At 37.3% G+C, this 23,565-nt stretch overlaps 3 protein-coding genes across 4 annotated transcripts; all 3 read left to right on the top strand.

Moving 5' to 3' along the window:
• The first annotated feature begins 220 nt into the window (after positions 1 to 220).
• Positions 221 to 965, top strand: LOC129728211 (C3 and PZP-like alpha-2-macroglobulin domain-containing protein 8). The gene is made up of 3 exons (XM_055686630.1): positions 221 to 351; positions 409 to 683; positions 744 to 965. Exons 1-3 carry the CDS (start codon positions 336 to 338, stop codon positions 963 to 965), a joined length of 513 nt encoding a protein of 170 aa, XP_055542605.1. The 5' UTR covers positions 221 to 335.
• Positions 966 to 1,620: 655 nt separating this feature from the next.
• LOC129728210 (C3 and PZP-like alpha-2-macroglobulin domain-containing protein 8) lies at positions 1,621 to 2,176 on the top strand. The gene is made up of 2 exons (XM_055686629.1): positions 1,621 to 1,878; positions 1,935 to 2,176. The coding sequence occupies exons 1-2, from the start codon at positions 1,621 to 1,623 to the stop codon at positions 2,142 to 2,144; spliced, it is 468 nt and encodes a 155-aa protein (XP_055542604.1). The 3' UTR covers positions 2,145 to 2,176.
• An 8,914-nt stretch (positions 2,177 to 11,090) lies between these two features.
• LOC129731461 (C3 and PZP-like alpha-2-macroglobulin domain-containing protein 8) lies at positions 11,091 to 22,898 on the top strand. 2 transcript variants are annotated; one of them, XM_055691473.1, is made up of 4 exons: positions 11,091 to 11,273; positions 21,033 to 21,242; positions 21,753 to 22,027; positions 22,086 to 22,898. In XM_055691473.1, exons 1-4 carry the CDS (start codon positions 11,258 to 11,260, stop codon positions 22,680 to 22,682), a joined length of 1,098 nt encoding a protein of 365 aa, XP_055547448.1. In that variant the 5' UTR covers positions 11,091 to 11,257; the 3' UTR covers positions 22,683 to 22,898. The 2 variants fall into 2 exon arrangements, with proteins under 2 accessions (XP_055547448.1, XP_055547449.1); XM_055691474.1 differs by lacking the exon at positions 21,033 to 21,242 and having other exon boundaries at positions 11,092 to 11,273.
• The last annotated feature ends 667 nt before the right edge of the window (positions 22,899 to 23,565 follow it).

Raw genomic sequence — 23,565 nt, 5'->3', positions numbered from 1 at the left:
TCTCTGTGTAGACCGAAATCCAAAGCTTTTGCGTTTATGATACAAGAATTAAATTACCGGTAAAAACAGCCATACTACTGAGTATTAAGCACTCACGTCATTTCAACATGAAATCAACGTATTGAGAGCCTGTTGGCGGTTCTATTCTTTATAATCTTAGTACAGGTTTCTCACTCAATGCCCAATAGATAATTGTAACACAAGAAAGTAAACGGCATGACTGCAGTCTGGGTTGGAACGAGTTGTCGGACGGTTGTTGGTTGTGGTTGGTTTTTATGAAAAATCATAAGAAGAGTGAACATTAGAAAATTGTTTGTTACGTTTCATAAAACAGGATGGCGAACAACATCGGTGAGTATTCGATTTACGATTTTTGCAGTAATCACTGAAAATTGTTTACACCTTGAGAGTTCGACACCGAGGACAAGTTGAAATACACATTTTACCCCGTCACGAATGGTGTGGTGAACTTCAGAGTCCGGGCTTCGAATGATGCCCATTTGGCGTTGACCAGTGGGCCGGTCGAGTCAAACCCAATGCTGGAGGTGTTTATCGGTGGCTGGAAAAACACCAAATCTGTCATTCGAAAAAATCGCGCCAAACCGGATGTGTCGGAGGCGTACATTCCGGGCATTCTGAGTGTTGGCGAGTATCGTGGGTTCTGGATTAAGTGGAACGATGATGTGAGTGGATGGATGAAATTGTAACACGAAAACAGCAATAGTTTATGATTGGTATTTTAGGTAATAACCGTTGGAATGGAGGGTGCTAGCGCAGCATTTTTATCGTACAAAAACCCCGAACCATTTCCAATTAATTTCGTTGGTGTTTGCACCAGTTATGGATCATCTGGGTCGTGGATCATCCAACAGAACGAACCGGCACCATCTGCCTCAATTGCTCAAGTCTCGGATGCTGTTGCTTGCTTTTTACCCACGGCAGGAGAGGGAAGAGAGGGTTTCTAAGCATGTTTTGTAATTACTCAAAGCAATTTCGTGACAACATTTTTCGTATAATTCGGAAAGAGCGGAAAATCACCCTAGCTTTTCTACTTTTAATTAATTCTTTGTTTCTACTCTATACTCTATGCATGAGTAACTTGCAGTATCGACCTAACAGCAATCGTCATCACCCGCTACAGTTCAGTCGAAAAATTGAAATTAACTCAAATAGCAGCGGCTTGACCTGAACGTAGCGCAGAGTTCGAACCTGCATTCGCAACCTGATAGCGCGTATCTGGTGTGGTTCGCGATTAAGGAGCAGCTAACAAAATGTTAACCAATTGTTTTGTTGTACGATTAAGCTTGAAAATACTGACAACATTCAAATTTGTTCGGTAGAATTATTTGAAGGAAGTTGAAGAAGGGCGATGCAAGAGTTCAATCAAATCAAAAGATAATTTAATAAAATCGAAAATTAATTTATGATTGATTCAATCATGCATGAATAACCTGAAGCTAATATTGAATTACTTTTATAGTTAAAAATTGTTGCTCGACAAAAGTTGGTCCGTTATTTCGTCAATAAATTTACTGCATTCTTTTGAACATTGGTACAATCAGAGCACCCCAATTATAGTACTGAAAATTGTTTATCATTTCAGAACTAGAAACCGACGATATGTTAAAATACACATTTTACCCCGCCACGAGCGGTGTGGTGAACTTCAAAACCCGTGCCTCGAACGATGCCCATTTGGCGTCAACCAGTGGGCCGGCCGAATCGAACCCAATGCTGGAGGTGTTCATCGGTGGCTGGAAGAACACTAAATCCGCCATTCGAAAAAATCGTGCCAAACCGGATGTGTCTGAGGCGTACATTCCGGGCATTCTGAGCGTTGGCCAGTATCGTGGATTCTGGATTAAGTGGATCGATGATGTGATTGGATGCAATTGTAGCACCAAAACAACAATAATTTTTAAATAATATTTAAGGTCATAACCGTCGGAATGGAGGGTGCCAGAGTAGCCTTTTTATCGTACAAAAACTCAGATCCTTTTCCAATCAATTTCGTTGGTGTTTGCACCGGTTATGGAGCTTCTGGATCGTGGATCATCCAACAGAACAAATCTGGCCCTCTGGCATCCCCTGCTCTAGTCTCTGATGCTGCACCTAGCTCGGTACCCACCGATGCTATTCGGTAATTTTTCTGCCAAAACGAAATCGAACATCAAACGTCCGCCATTTTTAAATGTTCAGAGTCGTTTCGAGACTGTGTTTTAAGTGTTCCACATGTTTTTTTTTTCTGAAAAATATAACTTAAAAATGGATGTTGTATTTTCATGTTTACCAACACGGTAGAGAAATTCACTCCATTGAATCCGTCTTGTCACACTTGATTCCACACTACAATGTCTCTTTTATTGGGGGGTAACAACCATCGAGGACCGCACTGGGTTCCATCGGAAGGGAATGGATTTGTCGTTAATACTAGCAAATAACGTTTGACCGCAGCTGGGAGTGATCTGTACGGGCATTCTGTCTCCATGGTATGACGCAAACAAATACAGTAGCAGGGTTGTTACAGACACCTTAATTTTGAACCCGCAAAATCCGCGCCACGGGTTTTTGGATCCGCGCCGTGAAAACTAAATCCGCGCCGAAAAAAAAACTAATAAAAACTTATGATTCAACATGGTAAAATTAATACCATCTTTAAAATGTCATGCTGATATGTATAACTTGTTTGTATTTAGCTTCAAACGCAGGACAGTTGACTTACTGCGGCCTTGTTTAGGAATGATGCTAACCAAAAATGTTGTTTGGAAATTCTTATAAACAGCACTGATTTTTTCTCTCGCAATTTTCTCTCGTTGAAAAGAGTATGATTATGACGAGTGAAATTCCTGTGAGACATAAGTTAGACCTAAAAAGTGAGAATTGATTGACGAGATTTGGAAAGTGATGGATAAACATTTTAACCCTTATATTGTCGGACTATTTCCTTGCGAGAACAGTGTTATTGAAACTATGAAAAATATTTCTCCTTCAAAAATTTTTCCTCCTTTAACTGTTTATCGACTTTAGCGAGTACCTTCATGGAAACCTGCGCCCTTTTTATCTAAAAATCGTTGACAATTTTCCTTCTGCTTTTACTCTTTGTCAACCTGCTCTTGAATGCCAATGGAATGTATGGAGAAAAATTAAACATCGATCGTTTTGAATTATAGCTTAGAAGTTTTGTCTTCTCATGCAAAATTTGTTCTCAAGCGAACATCGATCGAGAAGAAAAGCCTTAAAGTGACCAGTAAAAAAATTCACATGGAACTGTTAAAATTATTTTTTTATGGTAAATGTGTTGGAAATTCATAAAACGTTGAGATCTGTCATCTTGAAACTTTTTTTTTTTGAAAAGTTTCGATCTTGGGACCAATTAAACGTTTGAGAAATTCTTTAAAATCCGTAAAATAAATTCAACCAACACTCTGAATTAGCAATTTGAAAAAAATATTATTTGAAACAATCGGTGTAAAACGCGTTTTTTCCTGGAAATCCGCATGATAAACCACGGAAATTCCGAAATTCGCATTAAAAAAAGACGTGGAAAACCAAACCTAACTGCATAAAAAGCAATTCTAATACATTTCTAAACGAGAGCTAGACAGTTTTTCAAGAATTCGATACATTTAAGCTCCTTTTTTAAAACAGTATACAACACATCCTTACGAAATCGTCTTGAAAATTCTAAGGTATATCAAAAAATTGTATTGCCAAAATAGTTATTCAATGACATCAATTTTAGATCGTTATAATTTGGAAAAAAAAGAATAATAATTAAAAAATAAATAATTTTCTATTTTAATCCAATGTATATATTTTCCAAATCTAGGAATTAGTTTGCTACAACTCGTTCATTGGCAACATTAGTAGAAGACACGCAGGAGGATGATTTTCCTGATGTGAAGCCAAATTTCCCGCTTTTCCCGTCTTTTTTCCGGTGATTTGAAATTCCCGTCTTTTTCCCGCTTTTCCCGGTAGAGTGGCCACCCTGATTATTAATGTACGTAAAGATTTTTGTAAACAAAGCTTCAAACGACGATTTGATGCAACTGCTAAGTAGGCGTCTCAAGGTACGGTGATGGCCTACCAAGCCAGTTGTTGTAGGCTCGAGTCTCGGCACGGGAAAGACTGTTAGTATCAGTAGGATCGTAACGCTAGCCCCGCAATTGTCCTGTACACTTAACAGTCGGCTGCAAAGTCTGTGTATAATAAACAGAAGATCAAGTTCCGAATCGGATTGTAGCACCAAGGCTTTGCTTTGCTTTGGTAGCTTTGTTTACTTTTGTACCTAAACAAACAATTTGAAATTAAGAAAAAATATAACATCAAGAATATTGGATATTTGCATTTTGAACAAATTTGAGATTTTCAAATAGAGAAGTTTTTGTTACAAAAACTTTTTTTTCTTAAGAGTGACCATTAGGGTGGGACAAAAAATAAATGTTAGCTCTCATGCACTTTTCGTGTTCCTTATGGGTCCCATAACAACTGTGTAACTTTTTAGATCGATCGGTGAAACGCCCGATTTGCGCCCGATTTTTTAAGTTTCCATACGATTTTGTATGGGAAAATCCAATTTTTCAATAGTTATTCTCTAGAGATGTCAAGTTGGCTAGTAAAAAAATATCAATACATGATATTAGTAGGATATTTTTCTGGGAAAAACGGACGGCTCACCATTTAAATTTTCCAGCAACACTGCTACAGCATGCTGCTATTGCAAACTTGCTTAAGTATGAGAAATAATTTCGCGTGGAATTAATTTTCAAAGCGTGATTTTTGCTCATAGTATCTTCGAGGAAGCCTCCAAGATATATTTAACCCTTTATAAGGCAGTGGCAACTATATTGCCACCAACAAAATTTATTTTTTTCGCTGCACTTAGAATATTGTTTTCAAATTTGACTTAACCAAAGACTTCTACAAGTGTCTTAGAACACTTCAGTTTTTTTCTAGGACTGCTAGAAGTGTACAATATTGATTTTGGGATCATTTTTATGTCAACAAACCGCGATTCTAGACCGTCTTCAGGAAATTCATTTTTAATTTGGAGAAAATCCAACAAATTGGTAAGTTTTCCACCAGGAACTTTCTATTCAGGACCTACTGTGTTAGACTATGCAGTTTTGTCGTTAAAATACATGGTGTATTGGACGACAAATTTAAATTTTTTTCCTAAAATTTTTTTCTGGATACCACTCGAAAAACCCGTTACTTTGATCTTTTCCATGCAAAATAAATGAAATCCTACTGTTACATTCTAATAACTATAATTTTTCATTTTTTATGATTACAAAAAATCAAGTTTACAATGCAGATGCAAAAAAAATGCTTCCATCGTTTTTGGGGTTAACGGGTAGTGGCACCAATTTTTTCAATTGATTCAATAGTTGATTTTTTAACAAAGGTACATTTGTGTTGTTCCTTCTGTAAGGAATACGTTTTATTGATGTTTTTGTAGATTCCTTGCGTAGTTTTTACGGCCTTATGATGGGTTAATCGATATCATTTCTCATCACATGGTTGAATTTGGAACAGCAGCATGCTGCAGCAGTATTGCTAGTAAAATTCAATGGTGAGCCCTTCGCCAGATATTCTATCAGTCTGGGGTGAATATCTTATTTCACAAGCAATGTAGCGCCTTGCGGTCTTCAGAAGAGTTTTTCCAAGGAAAATTTCCTATAATTATCATGTATTTATATATTTTTAAGAGCCAACTGGACATCTCTATAAAAAAAGTTTTGAAAAAGTGGTTTTTCCCATATAAAATCGTATGGAAGCTTTAAAAATCGGGCGTTTCATCGATCGATCTGAAAAGTTACACAGTTTTTATAGGACCCATAAGGAAAACGAAAAGTGCATGGGAGCGAGAAAAAAACACCATCTCTTTTTTCCCATATAACCGTGTCCCAGTCTAGTGAGTATTTTCGGAGCCGGGATGACATTCATAGGCCACAGTTGCCATTTTGAATCTATTCAGGACCACCACATAACATCCAAAGAGTTATGTTATTAGTGAAGCACCAGTAGAATCTTTTCGGGAAGGACCATTTTGGGGGCCGAAAGGATGTTTTATTGTCGAGCACATAACGGTTACGATAAAATTTTGTTTTTGTAGTATCTCAATTATTTATTTTTCTCAATATTTTTAAATGAAAATTGAGACATTTTTCTCAAAGTCATTCTTTGACAACTTTCTTTCTTCTTATTCAGATATATATATAAGTCTAGATAATTTTTAAAAAATAGTATTTAAAAATAGGATGCCAACCAAAATGGTAATTTTAAGAAACCATATACAAAATTTTCACCTGCCTGAAAAAAACACCTAGTGAAAAATCGGAGGAGTTGGCTGCATGAAATTTCGGTTTTCGAAAAATGTTTGGTGTCAGATAGCTTATAAATGCATGAAACGTCGAGATCTGGTATTATCTGAAAATAATCATGATTTTCATGATTTTTCGGATCTCTCAAGGTCTAACTTCGTTTTGCGCCACCCCATTTTGAATCCAACTGACCTGAAATTTCACACAAGGTGTTTTTCGGGCAGGTAAACATTTTGTATAGGGTTTTTTTTCCTAAATTTTTTGATTACTTTTTTTCAAATAAAAGTGATTGGCACCCTACTACACACCCACCATATTTCATAGAACTCTGAAAGGGTGTTGCCAGCCCAGCAGTCGATATCCTGATTTTTAGGTAACTGAACGCAAGGTTGCAAGGCTTTCCGCAAAATCCGCGCCATAGAGTAGTAAAAACGCGCCAAATCCGCAAAAAACGCAAAATCCGCAAAAAACGCGAAATCCGCGCCGACTGTAACAACCCTGCAGTAGAGAATTCCCGCTCGATAACTCTTGACTTAGTACTTATGAACGTGCACGCCAACGAAGCTATGGTGAATATTGACCCGGATGATCCTGCTCTGGGCGAGACGATGACTGAGGAAGTGCCTATTGCCCTTGAAATAGCACCAGAACGTTGTGGATCGAATCCATTTCGGCAGATTGATTTCGATGTGCTGAACGAAGCGTTATCAGCAATTGACTGGCAGCTTTTGAACTCGCAACGGGATCTGACAGATATTCAACGACATGTTTTACGCAGCGATGCGAACAAATGTGACATAACCAACTATCAAGGAATCACGTCATTGTGTGCTTGTTCTACAATTTTCGAGTAAGCAATCAAAACAGTGTGGTTTAAATCGTGTAAAAATTACACTTCTTGCGAGCAAGGATGCTGTGTGCACAGACTTCAAGATAGTGTTCGATCGTGTAAACCATGACATCCTTCCCCGAAAGCTGGATACACTGAAAATCTCTGCCATGCTTGTGAGATAATTTCGACCTTACCTGACTAACAGAGATCGTCACATTATGAAGTCCCCCTACTTCTTCTGAAGTGCCGCAAGGAAGCATTCTGGGCCCACTTTTGTTCTTACTCTCCATCAATGACGTTGCTGCTATATTACCGCGAGGAACACGGCTCCATTTTGCGGACGTTGTAAAAATTTTCACGGCTATAGTTTGCCTTAGAGACTGCCTGCAACTTCAAAAGTTACTTGATACTTTCGGTGATATAACCAACCGAAATTTCCTTACCCTGTACGTAGATAAATGTAACGTCATCACCTTCAACAGAAAGCTACAACCAATCAGCTTTCCATACAGCTTGTCATCTCAAGAACCAACAGACAGATGGAATTCATCTTCAGTGCATAAAATCACGGTACGCTTGATGCTTGAATCTCCTGTTGTTAGTTGGTGTCAACATAATTTGGATTGATCGCATAAAAGCTGTCCAGAAAAAAATCGTGCGTATGACACACAGAGGCACCTTCCCTGGCACAACGCTACGAACCTTCCTTTGACCACCACTGCATGCTAATAGGGATTGAGACGTTGGAAGTAGGAGATGCAACGCAAAAGTCATCTTTGTTACGAAGGTTTTAACCAACAAAATTGACTTGTCCGAAATTGAGCGTGTATGCTCGGAAAAGGAATCAGCGAAGACGTCAGCTTCTGAACATAGAGGCAAAAGCCTGTAGTACACTCTTTGACCGAGCGTCAAATATTTGTCACTTTTTGACAGATAAAATTTTGGTCAAAGATAATTATTTGTCACTCTCCAATTTTAACAATTGTGGAGATTTATGTCACCTAACAAAACAGTAACTCTCTTAAAAACCTTCAGTGGCCTTGTGACGGGTTATTTAGAGCAGATAGGTAAATTGCAAGATGATGCCTGTCGCTTCTGTAACCTACATAGAGAAACCTCGGAACATTTACTATGTGACTGCGAAGCACTCTTTGAAAAGAGGAAGAATTTTGTGATAAAAGCCTATTATTGCTCTCAAAATAAGGCAGTGGTAGGACACCCTGATGAGGCTTACACCAAACGTGGCCCGCCCCAATAAATGAAATACCTGATCGCAGTGGAAAATCTACTCAACCAGAAAAAAGCCCTCGTTTCCAAAGAAGGAAGGGGTCTCGAACCATCATTAGAACCTTTCTCAGCCCCAAAAAATCTTTAGATACAAATTTTCACGCCAATCGTTCAGTAATTTCCAAGTCCGAAAGGAACAGACAAAAAGAAATTCATTGTTATATGTTTAGAAAAATAGATTACATTCGTTATAAAGAAAATCAAAATGCTTTTCCGCCGCAGTATGCTATGAAGGGCACATTCAATAATCATTTACTCATTAATTTGTTTCATATTTGTTTTTTACCAAAGTGCATGATGAGATCGAAGTGAGCCTTGACCGCAATATTCGTAACTTTTTTTGTTATTTGCGCTTCGGTGTTTTTCTCTTGTGTTGTGTAAAATCGTTTTGTATTTGAAAAGGAAGAGACTGAAAGTGAAAGAAAATTTACTAGAAACTGCACATGAAAACCCGGAAAATCTCGGTATAATTCCTAGAGCTACAGAGGCAAGTGACGGAAAAAATATGGAGAAGTCGACGTTTTATTCTTCCGTTAAACGTAGCTGTCTTTTTTAGTCCGGGTGACAGGCAACAGTTTAAACATATTATCAATCTGATCCCGATGACTTAGGTAAGAGCGTTCCTTTTTATATTTTATTATATTTTTCTGTAGGTGCTAAAACGAGTGAAGGCGCTATATCCTTGGTTTCGAAACCCGAAATTAAGGAGGAAATACCTATGTACTATCCCAGAAGATTGGTAAAGAAAGGAGTGTACTTTCTTAATTTTGTCACTTTCAACAATTTCTCATATTTGAATATTACTTATTACATACAAAATGTATAGAAACCAATTTTTAATATGAAAAATAATAGATATCATTTTCCAGAATTCTTCCTGGTTGTGTAAGAGTAAACTAAAGTAGACTTTTTGACAAAAGTGCATAATAATATGTGAAAAACCCTTCCAAAAATGAAAATTTTCACCATGCGTTATTACTTGAGCCTACTGATGAGGGGATCTCCTCATTTTTTAACTATTTCGAAAACGTCTATCGCATTGTAGCGAAAAATAACATCTTAATAACCAGCATTCTGACTAACAGCGAAGCGGAAAAAGTTTATTAAACCTCATTAAAAGCTGTGCTTTATGTTCTCTCAATTATTTTGGGCGAGAGTTGCTTTACGGTTTCTCATACGGCGTTTCATCTCAAACGCTATATCAAAATAAAGAACACACTCACCACACTATTACTATCAGATTCTAAATTGAAGCGACGAATTCCGATGGCCATAACGTTAGAGTGGCTCGTTTTGATTAATGATTGAATGTACAATCAAGATACAAAATGAACATTACCGCATAATCTCTTTTACTTTGCACGATTAGTTGGACTCCTGACTTTGACCTTCATGCTTCATTTTTGATAAGACTTTCAACTATTACTCTGAGAAAGATGACCGACTTTCACCTGCTTTATTGTATATCACCAACCTAATTGTATAGGCAAAAGTGGTTTGTAACAAATACGAGGGTAATGCCAGAAGTCGTTACTCAATACTTCTACTTCAAAGATTCAATTCTAACACCACCAACACCAATACTGAATTCTATCCTGCTCTGTGGTCCTTCGCTTACATCCCCGTAAAAAATGGGGGGTAGAATTGTAACGAACCCGTGGAACTTCATTCTTTGACAAGGTCCGGCATCAATTTTTTTGAGATGGAATTATTTTCATTGCTAATTCTTAAAAAGGAAAAACAATCTATACTCATACCTACTATTAGTTATTTGAAGTATCGCCCATCGCTTCGCGTTAGCAGTATGAGGTCAAGCATGGTCATGCAGTAAAAGTAATTTTTCCTTTTGGCCGTTTTTTTTCTGCACAGCGCTCGGCCTTATCGCATCAATTGAAGTTTATACCTTTCCTCAGTGATGGTTTCACTCAATAAATAGTGGTGCCCTTCGTAGCGTGTGTGTTCTGCCGAGCCGACGACGTAGAACCATGAAAACCTTGAATTATTTCCAAAGCATGCGTCCGTTTTGGAATGGCTTGGCGGGTAATACTGAAGCAAGCTGTTCCTCCGTTTGTCATGGATCTTCATCGAGCAATTCCTCAAATTCATCGTCTTCGAAAGTAGTTGGTCTTTTTTCACGCGGACACTCGTTATCTTCGAAATTACTGTCTTGAAAGCGACGAAATCCATCACAGCATCACAGTTTCACTTTTGGTAACAATTCTGTAAACTTTTTTAACTCGATGCGCTTGAAACACCGTTTTCTTCGAATGGAATGAGAAAAGTAACGAGTCTTGCAAATGACAACTATTAGTTACAAAATCAGATATTTTCACATAGCAGAATATATATGATGCCACGATGAAATCACTAACGTATCAAAACGCTGTGTCAGCTTGGTTTATCACGTTTTAGATACGTCAAAATTGACCAATTCTACATCAGGTTGTTTCTGTTCGTAATACGGAAAAGAGGAAAATTTTTAACAAAAATAAACAAGATATTTTTCAGCCACACTACTGAGTATCGAGCACTCATGTCATTTCGATTTCAATCCAACGGATTGAGTGCCTGTTGTCGGTTTTTTATAATCTTCGCACAGGTCTCTCACACGACGCCCAGTAGATTCTAATAACAGAGGAAAGCAACCGGCATGACTTTAGTCTGAGTTTGTACGCGTTACCGAACGGTTGTTGGTCGTAGTTGGTTACTATAAAAATTATACACAAGGCAATATTAGGCCGGCTTGAAGACAGCCATTAATAATAAAAACAAAAAGCATTAGAAAAGTGTTTGTTACGTTCCATAAAGCAGGATGGCGAAGGACATTGGTGAGTACTCAATTTACGTCTTTTTTTTCTCGGAGCCATCACCCTCATCCAGTGTGCTTCATTAGCAATTTTACTGTTTGTCGAAATTTCTGACGATCGATTCGACCGGCTTATGCATAGGTATGCATCTACCAATAAGAAACAGTGAAGAATCAGCGAAAATCAAAAAAAAATCAGGCGAGGAGCAAAACAGTCTAAAAATAGAAAGCAATTTTGTAATGAGCGAAACTTCATCTTTGTATTACAAGTAACAATTCTAAGTATTATCCCAATGTACAATATTCAATATTAACTACATCACTATTAAATCGTACGGTAGTTTCTCGAAGAAAATCAATAACAATGTGTACATTTGTGATTTCACCACAAGTACCTGATTAACATATAACCGCTGATAAGTTGACCTGCTTTCGGCTAGATGCAAAATCGTTAACAAGTACTCGTTGCGAAAAAAAAACTGAACACCCGATCAAGATCGTAAAGAAGAAGTAACAACGATCAAATTTCCCTTTGAAGAAGCTACTGTTTGAAAACAACATCGTGAACAATAAAACCAAGTACGATGTCTCTGATTCCAACTCATCGTACCGAGTAGCGAATGCCGATCTCACCGCGGTTTGTCGCTCTCTGGTGGTGACATCATCACTATCCATGAGATAGATCCGTGAGGGGGTCTTAAATGTTTGAGGTGGCACGTTTAGACAGTTACCGTTCATCGCAAGCTAGCTTTGATTTTTTTCGAACTCCGACGGAAGCTCTTAAAGTTGTTTGTTTAATATTGCTGCTATAACAGCAGTTTGAAGTCGATGCGCATTGAGTAAAATGTAATGCTAATTCGGGAAGCCCCTCGTTGTGGCGTTCTACTGCAGTATGCTTCGATCGATCTCGATGGATACTAAACATACATACCTAGTTATAGGTGCATTGAATAACACTCTAGAACAAAGTGATAAAAAACTCGAATTCAACATAATTTACCGTCAAACGTTAAATACGCATAGCAATAATTGCGCCGTAGAAACGTGCACGACACCAGATGTGAGTCTTCAATTGCATTCACGTTGACCGATTCAATTAGCACGTGCTAATGACTAACGCTGTTCTAGTTAAAAACGTTAGTTGAAACTAAAATAAATAAACAAATCTGCATGAAAATCACGAAGTTAAGCCTACGCACAATCAGTTAACATTAAACTGGCATGGTCACACGCGACACATGTTCGCCATCGCCGGGTGAAACTAAACACCGCACCAGGGCGCGGTGGTAAAAAAAATAGGTATGCACCGAGCATCCTCAATTTACGCGTTGAAAAATGTGCAAATGTGCATTGAAAGTTGCATTTTATGTGTCATACCTACCAACTAGCAGCGAGTCATTTCACAGTGTGGTGACCTCTACTAGTGTGGATTAATTTCAACGACACCGCTAAGCTGACCTGTTTAACGGCGATACGTGATTACATCAATACGAGTCTCTTTTTTCGGAACAATAAATGTTTGGAACACCTGCTGTCGTGGATTCGAAACGGTACGTCCATAACTGAAAATCCGTCGCGCTACACTACCATTCCGGTCGAAACAATCAATCATCAGGAAAAAAATTTAAGGAAGGTAGTTATAGTTTAATTGGTGACTACTTAACACAATTATATTTTTAGAAGAAATTACCTGCTAACATAGAGCAATAGCTTTTTTGATAGTTGTTTTATAGTTTTTATAGTTGTTTTAAAACAACATTGCGAATAACGTTTCAAATCAGTTTTTTTTTTAAGAAATAAAATTCGTATAAACAGCCATCAAGGTTTTAATAAAGAAATCAAAGCCTAGATAACTGCTCCAATCTATTATATTTGTAGAAAAAAATAAAATACATTCATTTTGAAACATTATTTCCAATATTTTCTGAAACAACGCTGCGCATTTAAGGGTTATTATGCATGTGCTTTTCAAACGAAGTCTTGTCATTCTGTTTACTCCTTGCCACTTTTGCAAATTAGTGAAGGAAATATTTGAACATTCAAAACCACTTGGTGTGGTATTATGTAACTTTGAGTCTTTTATTGACAAATGTTTCTTATTTGTATTATAGTCTTCAAGTATAGTTTCAAGGTCGAGATAGGATTTTTGGTAGTATCCACTATAATTTCACCTTGGCTCAATTTGATGTGTGTGTGTGTGGGAACCTTTCTAGATCACACTGTCTGGCAATGATGTAGTGAAAAAAAGACAGTTGCATTTATCTTTCATTTCTGCAACTATCTTTGTTTCGGGATCTAGAAGGTGTTAGCTCTACCGACCTTCCGAAGCCCCCTTACAGAATGACTGAGTACTTGCAGTACATTCCGGAGTAATTTTCCAATCGGTAAGCCCCGCCTCAAAATAATATTAGAATCTTGCAGATTTTATTATTATTTTCAGACTTTCAATTCGTTTGATACATTTGTATCAAAAAATTGACCCGTATTTAATAGCATGTTATATTTATTGACAAGAGGATGCAGAAATTCAACTGTCGTACTGCACCAATATAAAACACAATCAAAGCGAAATGCTATGCTAAAAAAGAACGCTCACACCATTTAAAATCGATCCACATCCTATTCATTGATGCCCATCTGTCGAGTATCATTCAGCCTTGATTAAGTTGCAGAAAAAATTCGTTGGACATTCAGTATCCTTGGCTTCTGTTGCGTAAATCTCTCCTTATGGCGGCTTCGAGGTCTTTCTCGAAGATCTGCAGAATTTTTTGGTTTATGCTCAGATGTAGTTCTTCCTCAGTTTCAAGAGACACCACTTCAGTCCTAGCCTCATTTTCCTGAACCGACCTGCATTGTAACACTTAAACACCGTCACCAAAACCAATAAAGAAAATATATCCAGCGAGAAAACTGTGACGCAGGAGAAAAATCACGTCCGTTCGCGTTCGTGGTTTACTTCGATCTTCCACCTTTGCTCAATTTGATGTCTATAAATTTATGTTTCTCTGTGTGAGATCTTTCATAATCCTGACTATTACTTGCAATGTTAAGGCGTTAAGACTCGCACATTCTTGAAAAAATTTATTTTTTGAATATGTTTTTGCATTTTTGGCAATTTTGATTATTGTTTAACATTTTTGAAATTAATGACTTTTTGTCATTTCGGACTGTTTTGGCATTGAATTTTTTATCATGTTTGAACATTAATAATATTCTGATGTTTTGGAAACTTTTGACTTTTGTACATTATTCAAATTTTTAACATTCTGACAATTTTAAACTTTTGACATCTTTGACATATGAGCAAAATCGCGCCAGATGACCTGGAAATACGCAAAAATTCAATCGACATTTTTTTATTTGAATTAAACTTTGCACACGTTTTTGACTTAGCAAACAGATTTTTTCACAGGTATAGAAATTTTCAAGACCCATGAGTTATTATCTAAATGGGGTCATTCCATACGAAGTGTACATGCCACTTAGACACGACCATCACAGAGTTTGTTTAAAGTTGGGGGAATTATTCATCTACTGTCTCTTTGGAAAGTCCCAATTTTGGTGTCGATTGGAATACCCCCCCCCCCGGTTTTAAAATTTGATAATTTCATCGTGTTTCTTGAAAAATTTCACATAAGAAACAACTATCATCCCGAGGTAATATGAGCCAATCTCGAGATATAACATTTTTACGAAAAAAGTTGTAAACTTCGTAATTATTTTATTTTATAATTTATAGACGTAAGACACTCGAAAAATAGTGATAGGTGAATTTTGAAGAAAATAAACCAAAGAATCCAAAAAAAATATTGTTTTTGCCCGGAAGTGTTGCCAGATAGATAATTTTTGTATCTTAAAACTAAATTTGCATTTTTCGGCCAATGCATCTAATTTTATTTTAAATTTGATGATTTCATCGTGTTTCTCAGAAAATTTTACGTAAGAAGCACTTACCACCTCGTTGTAATATGAGCCTATCTTGAGATCTTGAGGAATTTTTTTTTTCTTGAGGGATTTTTACAAAGTGACAGTAGATAAATAATTCCCCCAACTTTGAGCAAAATCTGTGATGGTCGCGTCCAAGTTTGTCCTTTTTCGTGATCACTTCGTATGGAATGACCCGTATACATTTTGGTATAGATTTTATTCAAAGCTTTGTAGCTCAGAAACCGTTGCACAGTGGCAAGTCTCTAAACAAAAGACGGGAAAAATTAAAAGTCTTCCTTAAATGATTGAAAATGAACAGAAAATCAGAAAACATTGATCAACAAAATACCGATTTCTTTTTTGTTCAGATCAGCCTCAACATTGGTATATTTGTTATTTATCGAAAAACTCTAAACCCGTATTTGTTGTTTGGTTCTTAAGGTGCTCCTTTATGAATTAAGGTTGCCCAAAAATAAGCAATATTTTTTTTTAAATGTGTAAATTTTGAGCCGTTTGACCGATTTTAAATGCTTAATCAATGGCAAATTGAAGGTTATTTATAGACCTTTCATGGAAAAATATGAAATCATTCGTCAAATTACGTTCGTTATATTTTTTTCGTTTCGTGGACTTGGGATTGGGTGAATTTCCCATAGGCTGGTGATCATCCGATCGTTTCGAACTGTTTCGCAAGACTGTACGGTACGCATAAGTTCTGAAAAACATGTTTTTTGGCCTTCCGGCAATACGTTTTGAACAGGATTGAAAAACTGGTTGTAGTTTTGGTAAACGGTAAAAAATAATAAAAAAATACACAAATTCACCCTCCAAAACTAAACTTGTTGATCCAAAATCAGATCGAAATTGAAGGAAGTTACAGGCATTTGAAGTTAAGCTTTAAATGGTGATTTTCGAACATAAAAATCATCGGAATTGCGTGACACAGCAACATTCGAAGTGCTGCCAAAAATCGGTATATCAACCGATTCTCATGAAACGTTGGGAAAAGGTTGTTAAGAGTGTAGGACACTTCACAAAAATATAAATAAAACATCCAAAATATTCACAAGAAAATTCTAGTTTTTTTCGACGTTGCTTGTGAAGAAAAACTGTCTAAGAATGAGTTGTAGAGAATTAATAATGCCTCATAAAAAAGTAAACACCGTAAAGAAAACTAGAGTTGCTTTTTTATGTGAAACTTGAAATTATTACGCAACTTTTGATATATAATGCAAGTTAAGTTATTTTTATTTCTATTTCAAGCAGTAAATGTGGGGTTGACGATTAAAAACTGTACTAACGGGGGAACTCACTGAAGTTGTGGGTTCGAGTCCCACCTGCTGGACTATATTTCTCGAAAATATCTAATTAACTATATCCCTTAGAAATGGGAAAAATGGTTCACTATAGTGAGCGGATCAGAGCGGTTCCGCTCACTAAGGTGAACTAGTTCTTTATAACAGCTCACTCGCTCTTTTCGTTCATACATAATTTTTGTTGACTATCAGTGTGGCCAGGGTTGCCAATGTTCCAGTTTAAACTGGATTCCTCCAGTTTTTTTTTCAAGTGATCCAGTCAAACAGTTTATTCCCAAAATCTTCCAGTTTTTTCAGATATTTGCCAGTTTTATCCAGTTTTTTATTCACTCAAGCTCCGATTGGTTTTCGGAAATATTTTTAAAACGGAAATTTTGTAGATTAATAAATTATTATGACAATTCTTAACACAGGGTGGCGAAAAAATTTTAAAAATAATATTCCCTGATTTTCCCTGAAATTTAACATTAATTTCCCTGATATTTTTCAGCATTCGGCACAAAAAAGTACAACGTAGATCAACGCAAATCCGAAATCACAGTGAATAAAGTATAATCGGATATGAAACCCAACAGTAGATGTCCCGAATTAATCTTTTGCGCTGAAAAAAATCAGTTTTTGCACTGAAAGCCGCTCAAAAAAATCTCGTCTTGGTTTGAAAAATTTTCCCTGAATATTTGTCAGTTCTCTGATTTCCCTGATCGAAAAATTAATTCCCTGACATTCTATGATTATTCAGGTTTTTCCAGGTTTTCGACAACCTGTAACAGCATTTTCAGCTTACCATCTTCTCGCATGGTTAAGATAAAACCAAACAAATAGATTTTACCAGACCATAAAAAATCTTCTATTTATTTTCTGTTGCGTAGCAGTTAAAAAAATGTTAGAGGACTTAAATACCAAAAGATAGCGAAGTCAGAAATAATTGAAATTTAAACTTCACTGATGTAACGGAAGGAAATGTTGCGTTAATACTTTTGCTAAATATAAAAGTAAATGGAAAAGCTCTATATCTCAATTTTGAGATAGATTGATTGCGTAATTTTAAATTTTGTTGCTGTTAGAGGAAATTTTTCAGTGCATAATTTTAACAAAATGTAACAAAACAAGACAGTTCTGATTAAAATGAGTAATTTTTTGCGAAGAGTTATCTCTTAAGATCCAAAACTGACACTGACTGGGTTCAATCCCCGTAACAGAAAAGCTCCTTCACAATCTTTTTTTCCATTTTTCTAAATTTATTTGGGGTTCCAGTTTTTTCCAGTTTTTTCTTCAGCCTCATTCCAATTAAATCGAAAATTTTATTGGCAACTCTGAGTGTGGCTAATTATCAGACACCGCAAATGAGAGGCATGTGAAAGCATTACACCCGATTTGTCAGACGCAAGGCCGCGCGCAAAACTACAATAGAATTCTCAAAAACAAGCTGCCACCAAATGTCTGCTCTGCTACGCATAACCTGCATATCCCATTACCCACCCACCAGCCAGCCGCAAGAGCTTGCAAAAAATCAACTTGTCACAATTCATACACAGGTACCTACACGGGTTGACTAACGCCAAGTACACACACGAATGGATGTGGAACGAAAAGAACGAAAGAACTTATTCACTGATCTTCTGGCAATCCGCTCGCAGGCTGATCGGAAGACTCAGTTCTTTGGAAGAGCGAAATCTTTAGCTCTCAGAAGAACTGATTCTTCCGATGGCTCTTCTGTTCAGCTCGCAGGCAATCCGCTCGCGATCAGAAGATTTCGATCTTTTAAAGAACTGACTTTCTGATCAGCTCGGGAGCGGATTGCCTGAACAGATTCAAAAGATCAGTGAACCAGTTCTTTCGCTCTTTTCGTTCCACTTTTGCCATACTTTCGTGTGCGTTCTCGGCGTTAGCCAGTCCGTGTGCCTGTGTGTGAACTTTGGCAAGTAGATTTTATTTTTTATTCCCGTGGCTGGTGGATGATTATACATAGGAGAGCAGGCAGCCGATGGCAGCTTTTTTTTGGAAGTTTTATTGCAGTGTCGCGCGCCGCTTTGCGTTTGGGGTGAAGCATTCATTGGGCTCTTGCTTGCGGTGTCTGATCAACAAAATCAGCTATCAGCTACTTGCTTGAGGTAAGGGGTGAGTTACCGCTCTTTAAAAAAGAACGATAGATCACTCACTCACTTTGAAGAACCAGCTCTTTAGATCAGTTCGTGAGCGGATTGCCCACCTCTAATATCCCTAGTTAGTACATTTTCTGCATTAACATTAACTGCTTGAAATAGGTATTTTTTCCAACTATCGAAAAACTGACTGCGATGAAAATACAGTGTAAACAATAAACTCCATACTACTTCTACCGAAATTTGCAAGACAAAATACCCTTTTTTTAAGTATATTTGAAACATATGTTTTTTTTTTTTTTTTTTTTTTTTTTTTTTTAAGGGGGGATTTGTTAGTAGCTTAAGTATTTATGATAAATATTAGTAAATGAGTATGTGTGTCCAATCACAAATGGTGACTTCTCAACACTGTTAGAAATTTGTAATTTTAATTGTTAGGATTTGTTTGCTTTCGCAATTAGGACTTATCATTCGTAGGGATTTAAACCTACTTGTCAGAAAAGGGGAAGTAAACTTACAACTAACTTAATTGCTCACTTATTGGCTGTAAAGAGAGCTTATCGTAGCAATTGAGGATTGCAACGATTTTTGTCGAAAATTGTTAATCATTTTATTTGACATAGCTTCTAATGGTTCAACACCAGTAAGTCTCTGTAATTCGAGTGTACCAAACCAAGGAGGACGCTTCAAAATCATTTTCAGAATTTTATTCTGAATCCTTTGGAGCGTTTTCTTCCTTGTTGAACAGCAACTTGACCAGATCGGTACAGCATAAAGCATTGCTGGTCTAACAATTTGTTTGTAAATCAAAAGTTTGTTCTTTAAACAAAGTTTAGAATTCCTGTTAATGAGAGGATATAACCATCTCGTATATTTGATGCACTTGGCTTGTATACTCTCAATGTGCTCTTTGAAAATAAGTTTTTTATCATAAATTAGTCCCAAGTACTTAACCTTGTCGGACCAACTTAAAATAACCCCATTCATCTTGACAACGTGATTATTGTTTGGCTTGAGGAAAGAAGCCCTAGGCTTATGCGGAAAAATTATCATTTGAGTTTTAGAAACATTGGGAAAGATTTTCCACTTTTGCAAGTAGGAAGAAAAAATATCTAAACTTTTCTGCAATCGACTGCATATGACACGAAGACTTTTTTCTTTTACGGAAATGCTTGTGTCATCGCAGAACAATGAAGACAAAATACCCAATAGGTAGTTTTCTGCAGCGCTTTTACCGTGATGCAATTTGATGTGGGAAAACCCTGTCAGTAAAACAACGTGCCGTATTACTTTCGTCACTTTAAAAACGGTAATTGCGATGTTTAAAAGTGCAAAAACCATGCCAAACGCAGGAACAGCTTGCGTCGGTATTAAGAGTTATCTGTCAAGATTTTTTTTTTCTCAAAATAAGGTTGCTTTTTTATTAACAAAAAACAGCGAAAACTTTGTTTCGCACCTAATGCATTTTCGACATTCCTAACACTTAATCTTATCAATTAATCAGGATATTTGTTGCTGTGGATAGGATATTTGTGCTTCAATACTGGCTCGTAATTTAGAATGCTTCTGAGAACTGTCGTATCATTTTCTCTAATTTTTCACGATGTTTTTAGCAACTCTATAAGAGTGAGTCGTTTTCGTGATAACACAAAATTATTTTTGTTTTATTTATGGTGTGGGACTTCTTCGTCAGGGGTCTTCTACATCATATTTTTTGCTTCATTCTAATGCAAAATATATGAAGAAGAAAACCCCTAGTAGCCCCACACCCTACCGCTACAATGCAGCAAACCAACATTTCAAAAATTCTTAATTCGTTGCATCAGTAATGTATGCTTATGCTTTACGATCAATTAGCATTTACGTGCCATAATTTTTTTCAAGTTTCGAAAAAAAGTAGAAAATCAGGTGATGTATAAACTACTCCAGTTTTTCACCTTCCAAGTAGTTTTTCGGTCCCACTCCATGCTCCATGCATGAGTAGCTTACAGCATCGACCTACCAAAGCAATCGTCATCGCCCGTTACAGTTCAGTCTAAAAATAAAAATTGACTCAAACCGCAACAGCTTGACCTGAACGTAAGCACACAGCTCGAACATGCATTTCCAACCTGATAGCACACAAGGTGATCGAAGCATAGAGAACAATTGCAATATAAATCACATTTCGTATGTTAACAAATAAAAAACAGTAAGCTTCCGCTGTCAATTCAATTCACCAACTATTTTTTGTTTGATTTCACCATGCATGACTTGAAGGTAATATTAAATTATATTCATTAGTAAAAGGGGTTGATCCGTTTTTTCTGGAACCAATAGTCAGGAATTGAGTCATTAATAAATTTACTGCATGCTTTCAAAAATTGGCACAATCAGAGCACACAAAAAATTAAACGCAATTATAAGTCACACCTCACCGGCAACAACCACCCACAGGTTTCGCTTCTCATCGTAGAGTTAAGGAAAGAAAACATCAAAATCAAAATTTTCCGGCTTTTGTTACTAATCCGGTTGATGAAAACTTGCACGAAACAGCACCGAATCCTGAGAAGGAAGAGCTTGATGTTTTCGTAGATTCTACTACCGGTGCCGGCGCTCAGCCCGGCGGAGATAATAGAGAACCGGTTAAAGCCATTAAGTATGAAGGTAAGTATATTCTGGTTCCATCGCGTGATGTTCGATCATGCAAATATGTGAATTTTTCGATGCTATGAATGAGCCAGTCACATGATCTAAACTATTGGAATTCGAATTGATGTGATGCTGCCACGCCTCAACAGGCGCTGAGCATGCAGTGGCGATCGGAGAGTTTGATCATCGTTTAGAGATGCTGGCTGTAAGCGCTCTACAGACATGCTTACGTGTTATTTATGTGGGATGAGAAGGCCGTTCGGTCACGACAGTGTCAATCATTCCTAGTACGAGCGGTAATTAGTATCTTTTTGCATCTGGATACTCTGTTTAGAGCTCATTTTCCAACTAGAACAGATAATTAAACAGTTTATCACTGTGGAATGCATGTTGGTGAACATATTAAGATTTCAAACAGATTTTATTTTTTTTTTTTGAACCAACTCATCAACTCATTAAAACCATCCTAATCATTCTGTAAACTACAACCGTAATTATGGTACTAAAAACAGTCTACCCTTTCAGAGCTCGACACCGAGGACAAGTTGGAATACACATTTTACCCCGCCACGAACGGTGTGGTGAACTTCAAAGTCCGAGCCCCGAACGATGCCCATCTGGCGTTGACCAGTGGACCGGCCGAATCGGACCCAATGCTGGAGGTGTTCATTGGTGGCTGGAAGAACACTAAATCCGTCATTCGGAAAAATCGCGCCAAGCCTGATGTATGCGAGGTGGACACTCCGGACATTCTGAACGCTGGCGAGTACCGTGGTTTCTGGGTTAAGTGGATCGATGATGTAAGTGGAAGAAATTTTAACATCCAAGCAACAGTGATTTATGAGTGGTATTTTGTAGGTAATAACCGTCGGAATGGAGGGTGCTGCAGCAGCATTTTTATCGTATGAAAACCCCGAACCATTTCCAATCAATTTCGTTGGTGTTTGCACCGGCTGGGGAGCTTCTGGGTCGTGGATTATCCAACAGAACGAACCAGCACCATCTGCTCCAGCTGCTCTAGTCTCTGGCGCTGCGCCTTGCTGGGTACCCACGGCTGGAGGGGAAATTCCTCCGAATGCGGTGGTTGGAGGTTCAGATGGAGAAGATTTGTACATAGGTCGTGCGCAGCACGAGGGAGCAATTATACCCGGTAAAGTTGTAGCATCCCACGGAACGTGCTACGTCGCATGGGGTGGAGCTGAAAATCCGAAGACGGAATATGAAGTTTTGTGCGATGGGAACGGAGTATTTGTGCCTGTATCAGGTGGTGACATTCCACCAAACGCCATTCCGGCTGGGGAATCCGAGGATGGAGAGCCATTGTTCATTGGTCGAGTGCCTCATGAAGGCACTCTTACTATTGGAAAGGTCCAGCAGTCTCACGGCGTTTGCTACATTCCTTACGGTGGACAGGAGCTAGCATTTGCCGATTATGAAGTCTACGTTAGCCAGTAGACTTGTCGCTGCGTCAAGTAGGAAAGCCACGACAGCCTTAATCAAAGTTTCGCACACGCAGCTTTACGCACAAATGAAACTAATCCTAATGAATCTCGAATGTTATGCATTTTGATTGCTATATAGATATGGACGTATTTATATTTATCGCTTTCCATATGTTATTATTACCACGTACAATAAAACAATGCTTTCACGAATGCACGTTCAAGTTTATCAGACTCTTTCTTACTTCGTTCGAGTTATTTTCGCTCGAGTCACTTCAAACATTCATATTTTTCGCTTAATCGTAAACGGAAGTGAGTGTTCATTTTGCCCGAAATTTTAAAACCAAGACTCTGTCGTTTTGGAATTTGTTCTGTCATCTCTTTTTTCGCTTGTTTTTTTTTAATATCGCAGAACCTATTTGCTTGATATTATTCTATTTTCAATGAGATTCGATTTTAGTTAATACCATTGAATATTCAATTCCTTGTCAATAATTCAATAAATTGAATAGATAAGGAGTGCTGTTCTAAAGATTTATTTTCCTAGATTTTATGACTGTAACAACAGATCCGAAACATTCACGGAACGGAAAAGATGTGTTTAGAACGAAAAGGTAAAAAGTTGATGTCATTCATCTCGTTCATTCCAGTAGTACTATGTACCATTACTTTTATGATAAAAAAACTGAATCAAAAAAAAAATCGAAGATGATTGTATTGAAGTAGGTATTGTAAAACTGGATGGAAAAATGTTTTTTGAACATTTGTCTAGTCAAGAGTTATTTTCGTTATAAACGTTATAGAAAAAACTAAACCGTTCACACTACAGCGGATATCATGTGATATCAACTATCTGGCTATCAAATGTCATAAACCAAATTTTCCGTGAAAACTAG

Source organism: Wyeomyia smithii, chromosome 3, assembly GCF_029784165.1.
Source record: "Wyeomyia smithii strain HCP4-BCI-WySm-NY-G18 chromosome 3, ASM2978416v1, whole genome shotgun sequence".
Classification (NCBI taxonomy): domain Eukaryota; kingdom Metazoa; phylum Arthropoda; class Insecta; order Diptera; family Culicidae; genus Wyeomyia; species Wyeomyia smithii.
Note: the sequence above shows the minus strand (reverse complement) of the source record. Positions and strands in the feature narration are given on the sequence as shown.

Bases quoted from the DNA above. Each gene is read 5' to 3' on its own strand.
- LOC129728211 (XM_055686630.1), top strand. The intron at 684-743 runs GTGAGTGGATGG...TTGGTATTTTAG, and splicing joins GGATTAAGTGGAACGATGAT to GTAATAACCGTTGGAATGGA.
- LOC129728210 (XM_055686629.1), top strand. From the start codon at position 1,621: ATGTTAAAATACACATTTTACCCCGCCACGAGCGGTGTGGTGAACTTC. The intron at 1,879-1,934 runs GTGATTGGATGC...ATAATATTTAAG, and splicing joins GGATTAAGTGGATCGATGAT to GTCATAACCGTCGGAATGGA.
- LOC129731461 (XM_055691473.1), top strand. The intron at 21,243-21,752 runs GTAAGTATATTC...CTACCCTTTCAG, and splicing joins TAAAGCCATTAAGTATGAAG to AGCTCGACACCGAGGACAAG. The intron at 22,028-22,085 runs GTAAGTGGAAGA...GGTATTTTGTAG, and splicing joins GGGTTAAGTGGATCGATGAT to GTAATAACCGTCGGAATGGA.